Genomic DNA, 9,551 nt, shown 5'->3' with positions numbered 1-9,551 from the left:
TCACATTTATTTTACGTCTCCGTCTTTACGGCAAACGTTTTGGAAAATATCAGCGTTTCGTGTTCGTTTTGACTTCGTGTGGACGGGGCCTGTGATTGGAAAGGCTGTTTAAGTCAAAAAGTAGTTAAAGAAGGGATCTGTTATTGTGGGCTGGAAGCAGCGGGTAACTGGATGTGATGTCTTCTCAGGTGACTGCAAGTACAAGTTTGGAGCGTGGAGTCCATGCGACGCCGCCACCAACACCAAGAGCCGGTCAGGGACGCTGAAGAGAGCTCTGTACAACGCAGACTGTCAGACCACCGTCAAGGTGTCCAAGCCCTGCTCCCACAAAGCCAAGAAGACCAGAGGTGAGGCACGGGGGAGAGCGAAGGGACAGAGGGCGCCATCAGGATCAGGAGCTCTGGGAACATCAGAGAATAGGACTATCAGATCCAGTTTCATTCCTGCAGGATGTGCAGTTTATTCAGCTCACTTTAAAAATATAAATAATTTCACAAAGAAGATCAATTAATTTAAAAATGTTTCATTGATTTTGACTAAACCATAGAAACCAGCAGAACAGAGGCTGGTATGAGGAATAGAACCGATTGAACAGAAGCTTAACTTACTTTTCTGTCTGCAGGAGAGAAGAAATCAAACTGAAGAAGAACGTGAACCAGAAGACGAAGGAGTTCTCCTCCTCCTCCTCCTCCTCCTCCTCCTGCAGCTCAAAGTTGCCTTCTTTTCTTCAGACCTAAAACCAGAGACTCCAAAACAGACTTCCTGTCCTCAAACTGATCCCATCTGACTTGCTGATTCCTGCTCCCATTCCATGCTTTCCTTGGATCTAAGCTTTAGCTGGTCAGAATAACCTTTGTTCAGTAGGTGATAGTGTACCCCCCCCCAAACCCCGCCAGTAGTCATTAGAGGCAACCAATGATCCTCCAGATCCTCCACATCCAAACTGAAGGAAAGTTTATTTTTGGAATTACAGATTATTGATGAGACTTGTACAAACAAACAAATAAATGCTGTACATTGTTTTGGTGAAAACCGTGGTGTGTTTTATTCAAGCAACAGAATTTATGAAGCAGACTAAAGGTGTTGAATCTGAACAGGTCCCTGTGTCTAAAACTGTCTGTTTGGCGCCCTCTTCTGGTTAAAAGGGGTTACAGCGTCTGAACTGAAGTCAGCAGCTTCCTCTGGGAAGAAGAGGTTTATTTAGGGACCAATTGAAAACTAAGTTAAGTTAAATAATTCAGTATAAAAGTTAGTAAAAAAAAAAAAACATCAAAAGAAAACAGTAAATGCATTAAAATTGGTTAAAAACCAGTCTGCATCACCGACCAGTCTTTTTTTTAAAAAGTTTGCTGACAGTCAGTCGCATGACCTAAAAGCTGTTGGGGGGGGGGGGAAATATATACATTTTGAAGAGAAATCATGACTGAAAGAAGTCTGTTCTTTCTAGACTGAAATAATGATCTGGTATTTATTTTGTGTCAAAGGGTCAGAGGATATTACAGTACTGTAACGGATTTTCTGTTTGTTTGTTGGAGCAGATCCACACATAACCTCTGAGCCAGGAGTTCAACATACATAGTCATGTTTTGTTTTTTGTTTTTTTGTTTTAACAAGTCAGCATAGTAGTATTTTTTAATTTTTGTCTTTTCGGCTTTGGCCTATAAATAGTCTCTACTTATTTTGTACTTTTCCAAGTCAGGCTTTATGCTACATTCAGTCATTCATGCACACACTGATGGTGGTAAGCTACACTGTAGCCACAGATGCCCTGGGGCACACCAATCGAAGCGAGGCTTCTGTACAGTGGTGCCACCTGTCCCGCTGACCGCCATCGGTGGGCAATGCAGGTGAAGTATCTTACCCAAAGACACAATGAGACTGAAAGTCGGAGCTTCAGGAAACTGACGCCACTATCGCCCCACTGTCGTGATCATTTTTGCTCAAATTTAGTAAATGTAGCCGTTCAGTGGAAAAAAATGAAACCTAGATAGGTAATTTTTTCTTAAAATAAGTGCATTTGTTCTTGGATTGAGGAGGTAAAAGAGACATTTTGCCAATGGAACAAGACAATTTGAATTTAAAATAAAACACAATTGCATTGTCTTATTTCAAGTGCATGTTATCTTGTTATTTTAAGAGTAAAAATACTCATTCCATTGGCAAACTATCTCATTTACCTCCACAAATCAAGGATAAATACATTTAATTTAACCCCTAGAACCCTACGGACCCACCAGCGGGTCCAGCTGCTACGTGACCTCGTAATTTTACCAAACCCCCAGTATTGATGTAAAAAACACATTTGGCACAGTTTGGTGACATTTATGGATAAATGTGCCAAAATGGCCTCTCCGCCTAAGAAATTTCTCACTAATACCATTCTAAAATAAATATGATTCATCTGATTGAGTCCAAATTTGGTATATTTTTACACAACATTTAGATTTAAAAGTCTGTACTACTTTTTTGTGCTATAAATAATATTTTGGTAGGGTTTTGCAATGTTTATTTCAAAGAAAATTTTGGCGAGGTTCAAAAAATGCAAAATATTTTGTATTTTGTCCCTAATATTTCAGGCAGGGTCAAAGCTACAATGGTGCTGACACCAGAAAACCATTCTATGACATCTTACCTTTACAGACGTACCAAAAGTTTCTTCTTAAATCTAATAGCTGTGAGGCTATAAGTGATTTACTTTTGTGTGTTTTTGTCAGGCAGAAATTTATTTATACCCCCTGAGGGTGTAAGAGGTTAAGAAACTTTTACTCATTTCTAGATTGTTTTTCCAGTGTTCTGTGTATATTTATCATAAAGTAATCTGACTGGAGTATGGCCCTCCATGTTTACTAATTGTCCAACAAGCCAAAGAGCTGGTGGCGAGTGAGTTTTCCAACATCAGGAGTAAAAAGGTGCAAGAAGATGTTTGATTCTAAATGGGATGCAACTCAAGAAAAAACAGTTGTGAGTTTAGTGAAGCTAAAGCTCAGGCAGCCTTCTGTTGTTAGACACGTGAGCAAATGTTCTTGCTTATAGTGCTATGAGTGTTAGCAACACTTTAAAGCTCTACCCTTCCAAACGAAGAGGTTCTGATCAGTAGTTCTTCAGAGAAATAAGCGGCTGGTCAGCCTGCTTCAGTGTTGGTTTAGCTTCCTGCTGCCGCAGCTCAGCAGGCAGCAGAAGGTCTTCCTAAAGGTGACGTTGCACAGCGAGTAGCAACAGGGGTTGATGGTGCTGTTGACATAACACAGCCAGTAGCCCGCAGTCCACAGGCCGTCCGGGATTCGGATGTGACGAAAGGCGCCAATGACCGCCATAACGTTGTAGGGCGTCCAGGTTACGATGAAAGCCAACAGAATGGCGAGGATGGTGTTGGTCAGCCTCCTTTCTCTCGCCATCGCCCGGCGCCTCCTCCTCTCCTGGGACCTGAAGCTGGGGCAGGAAGACAGCGCTGCAGAGGCTGAGCTGTGGAGGTCAACGATGGACGAGGAATCTGAGGAGGTCCGGGAGAGATGCTGCTGATCAGACAGATAGGTCAGTTTAGGACGTAACTACTTTCTTCAGTACTAACAATGAGAAACTGTACCTACCGGGCGTTTGCAACTGTCCAACTTGTCTGCCTTGTCCACCGGACTTCCGGATGTCCCTTGCCGATGCAGAGACAAATCTGATGACAGGCTGCTGGCCCCCCAGCTGCGTTGTCCCAGGAGAAAGTTCTTCACAGCTGGACGGGACAGGGTAAGCGTTCTCCGCCCGTCCTGAAAGGCTGAAAGTCGGTGGCGGCTGGCCACGGACAGGCGGCTGTACAGTCCAATCATGACCAGCGCAGGCAGGTAAAAAGATAGCAGTGTGGTTCCCATGGTGACGGCTGGGCTCGCCAGAAGATGGATGTAACACTGTCCATCAGGGATGACCCTCCTGCCGCCCGCCCTCTGCCAGCACAGGATGGCAGGGGCCCACAGGAGGAATGACAGTAGCCAGGCAGCTCCGATCATCAGGCCCGCCATATGACCCGTTCGACGCACCGGGTAGCTTAGAGGCCATCTGGTGCACAGGTACCGGTCCAAACTGATCAGCAGCAGGTTCAGGACAGACGCATTACTCACCACATAGTCCAGAACAAGCCACGCGTCGCAGAGCTCTGGCCCCAGGGGCCAGTGGCCCCTCAGGCTGTACAGCGTATACACGTTCATTGACAGCAGTCCAATCAACAAGTCGGCTGCTGCCAAACTCACCAGAAAGTAGTTGTTGATTGTCCGTAGGTGGCGGTTGACTTTGATGGAAAGGATGACGAGTGTGTTCCCAAGGACAGTGAGGATGCTTAGAGAGGCCGTTGCCATGCCAATCAGAACAAGTTCAGCAGTGCCGTATGGATACGGCGCCTCGATCCAAGGCCCCGAAGAGGTGTTGTAAGGAGGGTGGAGCCAAGCAGAGGTGTTGAGGGTGGGGCCTGTTGTCAGTTCCATGCTTCCTGCACACAAACAGATCAAAAGCTACGTGACCCGAGGCCTGACACTGCGTTTATCTGGACCGATAGGTCAAGGGACGGTGGAATAAGCTAGCCACTGCTAGCAAAACATCCCATAATTTGACAAACAAGAACATTAGATAAACCCAAGCGATTACTTCATTCTAAACAACATCAGCCATCTTAGATCCTGAGGTCAGGTCCAGCATCCCCATTGTGGATTACAACTTCAGGGGGACGTCCCTGTTGATTTTCCTACCGGGAATCTATAACATCCAACAATGGTGTACACAGAAAAAGCCAAGTGATGTGCAAATGGTGAGGCCCAAAAAGTGAGAGGGCACTCCTCAACTTCAGTGTTGACGCCGGCAGTAAAGGATGCTGTCAGGTCCTACCACCCAGGTTAAAGTCATCAAGGTGGTCAAAAAAACTCCATTGCAAGGCTTGGGAGGTGAATAAGATCCACCCTGAGTACCTTACGTCTCTAGATGTTGTTGAGCTATCATGGCTGACACGCATCTTCAACTTTGCTTGTAGGTAGAGATCAGTGCCCCTGGACTGGCACATTGGAGCGGTGGACAAGAGGGCGTGTTCCAACTAAAGGTGGATCACACTTCCCAGCCTCCCCAGGAAGGCCTGTGCCAGGGGCTGGAGAGGAGAGCCTGACTGATTGCACTGGGCTCCTCCCAGTAGAGCTGGAAAGGGTTTGTGGGACAAGCCACACATGATGAGTACAAGTACCTTTGATCTAGTTTTTGACGTTACAGTCCAAAGATTCTTGTACATTGCCCCCTGCTGGCTCAGGATGAGTGAGATAACTATGTCATATCTCCCCTAAATATAAATACTGCAAATGAGTTTTTGATATAAAATCTATGAAAGCACCAGCATTTCAAAAGTGCTTCTATATAATAACTGAAGACTGTGAAATCGACTTTAGCTTGCCTAAACACTGCGGCAAAATGAGCCTCCTCTCTCTGAGGAGAAATTCCACGTTTCAAAGTTTTCAGCCATTGATTTATCAGCTGTAATGTACTGGAAGGGAGGCAGTCTTTGCCAGCAGGCAGCAAGAACCTGAAAGAATCCCCCATAAAATCTCATCACAGGATCTACAGCAGGCTGTAGCTCCTGATATACAACAGATGGAAACCTTCTGGGATGATGTACTTTGGAGAGATTACAGAGACCTCACTAGTGGGGACTATTAGTCGACTGCTACGCTGAAATTAAGGCTGAGAGGCTCATTTTTTAGAAGCACTTTGACTGACATCTGGGCTAATTCCTACAAGATTTTATGCAGTGCTTTTTAGCACAAATGCTGGCTTGACTAAAAGCTTTACCTAATGTCTGTAAATGCCAATAAAATGTCTTTAAATACCAACTAACTATGTTCTGAAAACCAAATGGCTGATTTAGTCAAAGGAACCGACCTGAGATCATCTCAAATATCAGCTTTAACAGTGAAAATTAGGTTTAAATTATATTTTCTCATAAAGAGAAGCTATTTGCTGCTGCTCATCCTGACGCGGTTATCTGTGCCGTTCCTGATTTAAGCTCTACAGCAGACCCGTTATGAAGGATCTCTGATCCAGCAGCAGCCTTATGATCATAAAGTTAAACAAACCAGTTTGGGTCTCTGCTCTTCATCAAAACACTTTCCTGACCGTCAGTCTGCAGGTTTGCTTCAAACATCTTCTAAAGCACAAAATGGGACCAAGGAGTGAAATCTTACCTCTGATGATGGAGCTGCTGCAGCGACTCAGGATGTTCAACAATCTGATCCACAATGAGAGGCTTATAAAGGTCTGAGGAAGAGTTTGTCCCTCCTCATCGTCACAGCCACACCTTCCCATCAGCTGCTTCTGTAACTGACCTCAGATCAGCCTCACTGTCAGAGAGGTGGAGGCAGACGGCTGTCTACATCACTCACAACAGCAGCAGATTTCACATCAATAGCTGAAAAATCAACAGCAGAAAAAAACCCTGAAAAACAGATTCATCTTATACAGATTAGATATAAATAAATACCTTTAATCAAACTATAGATGAATGCAGAAAACTGTTTAATCACATCAGACTGAAACACATTTAGTACGGATTCAATGAATTGACATTCAGCAGAAAACTAATAGAAAGGTTTTAAAAAACCCTTTTTCTTCTTGATGTAAAAAAAGATGCAGTGTCACCTAACATGTTAGATTGTCCACCATTGTAGGGGCAGTCAAGTTCATCCAACTGCAGCCAGCCGAGAAGCTATACTGGCTCCCATCCTAATCTAATCCTGGCCTTGGTAGATTAGAAATTTAATCCCAAGGCTGGTGGATTTAAGCCTAATCTAATCCTGATGTTAGTGAATTAGAAACCTAAACCCGGGTCGTGGATTTCAACCTAATCTAATCCAGACGTTGGTGGATTAGAAACCTAAACCCGGGGTTGGTGGATTTCAACCTTATATAATCCCGATGTTGGTGGATTAGAAATTTAAACCCGAAGTCAGTGGATTTCAACCTAATCTAATCCAGACGTTGGTGGATTAGAAACCTAAACCCGAGGTTGGTGGATTTCAACCTTATATAATCCCGATGTTGGTGGATTAGAAATTTAAACCCGAAGTCAGTGGATTTAAACCTAATCTAATCCTGACATTGGTGGATTAGAAACCTAAACCTGAGGTCAGTGGATTTAAACCTAATCTAATCCAGACGTTGGTGGATAAGAAACCTAAACCCGGGGTTGGTGGATTTAAGCCTAATCTAATCCAGACGTTGGTGAATTAGAAACCTAAACCTGGGGTTGGTGGATTTAAGCCTAATCTAATCCAGACGTTGGTGAATTAGAAACCTAAACCTGGGGTTGGTGGATTTAAGCCTAATCTAATCCAGACGTTGGTGAATTAGAAACCTAAACCTGGGGTTGGTGGATTTCAACCTTATACAATCCCGATGTTGGTGGATTAGAAACCTAAACCCGGGATTGTTGGATTTAAGCCTAATCTAATCCTGACGTTGGTGGATGAGAAACCTAAACCTGAGGTCAGTGGATTTAAACCTAATCTAATCCTGATGTTGGTGGATTAGAAACCTAAACCCGGGGTGGACGCCTCCAGTTAAGATTGTCTCCCAGCATGTATCCTAAAAATGCCTATGCAGTACTCTTTAAAACACAAAAACACAGTTTTATGGCACAATTATGTTTTTACATCACAGTATCCTTAATCATTTAGAAGTCATTACTTATACACTACTAAAAACAATTAAAGGAACACTTTAATCAGAGTATAGCATCAAGTTAATTAAACTTGTGGGATATTGATTTGGTCAGGTAAGTAGCAGAGGGGGTTGTTAATCAGTTTCAGCTGCTTTGGTGTTAATGAAATTAAAAACAGGTGAACTAGAGGGGCAACAACGAGACGACCATCAAAACAGGAATGGTTTTACAGGTGGAGGCCACTGACATTTTCCCCCTCCTCATCTTTTCTGACTCTTTTTCACCAGTTTTGCATTTGGCTAGGGCCACTGTCACTACTGTTAGCATGAGGCGCTACCTGGACCCTACAGAGGTTGCACAGGCGGTCCAACTCCTCCAGGATGGCACATCAATACGTGCCATTGCCAGAAGGTTTACTGTGTCTCCCAGCACAATCTCAAGAGCATGGAGGAGATTCCAGGAGACAGGCAGTTACTCCAGGAGAGCTGGACAGGGCTGTAGAAGGTCTACAACCCATCAGCAGGACCGCTATCTGCTCCTTTGTGCAAGGAGGAGCAGGAGGAGCACTGCCAGAGCCCTACAAATGACCTCCAGCAGGCCACTGGTGTGAGTGAATGCTTTTCACAGATGAGAGCAGGTTCACCCTGAGCACATGTGACAGACGTGAAAGGGTCTGGAGAAGCAGTGGAGAACGTTATGCTGCCTGTAACATCGTTCAGCATGATCAGTTTGGTGGTGGGTCAGTGATGGTCTGGGGAGGCATATCCATGGAAGGACGCACAGACCTATACAGGCTAGACAACAGCACCCTGACTGCCATTAGGTATCGGGATGAAATCTTTGCACCCATTGTCAGACCCTATGCTGGTGCAGTGGGTCCTGGGTTCCTCCTGGTGCAGGACAATGTCTGGCCTCATGTGGAGAGAGTATGCAGGTAGTTCCTGGAGGATGAAGGAATGGGTACCATTGATTGGCCCCAACGCTCGCCTGACCTAAATCCAATAGGACACCTCTGGGACATTATGATTCGATCCATCCGACGCCGCCAGGTTGCACCTCAGACTGTCCAGGAGCTCAGTGATGCCCTGGTCGGATCTGGGAGGAGATACCCCAGGACGCCATCCGTCGTCTCATTAGGAGCATGCCCCGACGTTGTCAGGAATGCAGACACGCACGTGGGGACCATACAAATGACTGAATACCATTTTGAGTTGCTGCAATGAAATTTCAGCAAAATGGACTAGCCTGCTGCATTTTTGGGGTGTCTTTGACTTCAGCCCTCTGTAGGTTGATCATTTTCATTTCCATCAAATGATGTGGCATCCTTTGTTCCTAACACATCATCCAGTCCATATCAGTAGAAATAAACAGCAGGATTTTTTTTCCCCCATTGAGATCTGATGTGTTTTCAAAGTGTTGCTTTATTTTTTTTTAGCAGTGCACATTTACAGACGATCAGTGTAAACTTCTTCATATTGTATATGAATATATGTTAATATATTAATATTGTATATATGTTAACTTTATAGAGCAGCCCAAACAAGGCTTTGTTGGGCTTTGTCTATAAAGCTTGGAACTCAACACTATATCAGATATTTGAATAAAAAAAAAGCTTCCAGGAATGGAAGCAAAACTCTTCAAACTTGGGGAGAAAAAAAGCCAAGAGGTTTGTTTTTAACCTTTTTGGAACGACGATGACCTGACATGGATGACTTAATCTTCAACAGGAAATTGAGGCAGTCTAACCAATGAGAAAGTTTCACTGGTTCTGTTGTGTTCAGGGACCAGAAGGGTCATGGAAAAGGTAAATGGAGATAAAGCAAAAAGAAAACGCAATTTCAAAAAGGATTTGAAAGAGAAAATTGAAAAAAGGAATAAC

The 9,551-nt window shown here is 44.1% G+C and overlaps 2 protein-coding genes across 2 annotated transcripts in view; one reads left to right on the top strand and one right to left on the bottom strand.

The window, feature by feature from the left end:
• Positions 1–901, top strand: part of mdk (midkine (neurite growth-promoting factor 2)) — a 12,974-nt gene extending 12,073 nt beyond the window's left edge. The window contains exons 4-5 of the mRNA XM_015399051.1: positions 189–347; positions 623–901. Of these exons, the coding sequence (XP_015254537.1) occupies positions 189–347; positions 623–642 (179 nt within the window). The 3' untranslated portion in view covers positions 643–901. The remainder of the gene's footprint in view (positions 1–188; positions 348–622) is intronic.
• A 1,870-nt stretch (positions 902–2,771) lies between these two features.
• chrm4 (cholinergic receptor, muscarinic 4) lies at positions 2,772–6,341 on the bottom strand. The gene is made up of 3 exons (XM_015399040.1): positions 6,198–6,341; positions 3,588–4,468; positions 2,772–3,512 (listed from the first exon to the last, which is right to left on the bottom strand). Exons 1-3 carry the CDS (start codon positions 6,316–6,318, stop codon positions 3,132–3,134), a joined length of 1,383 nt encoding a protein of 460 aa, XP_015254526.1. The 5' UTR covers positions 6,319–6,341; the 3' UTR covers positions 2,772–3,131.
• Positions 6,342–9,551: the final 3,210 nt, after the last annotated feature.

This window comes from Cyprinodon variegatus, unplaced genomic scaffold, assembly GCF_000732505.1.
Source record: "Cyprinodon variegatus isolate N-32 unplaced genomic scaffold, C_variegatus-1.0 Scaffold984, whole genome shotgun sequence".
NCBI lineage: Eukaryota > Metazoa > Chordata > Actinopteri > Cyprinodontiformes > Cyprinodontidae > Cyprinodon > Cyprinodon variegatus.
Note: the sequence above shows the minus strand (reverse complement) of the source record. Positions and strands in the feature narration are given on the sequence as shown.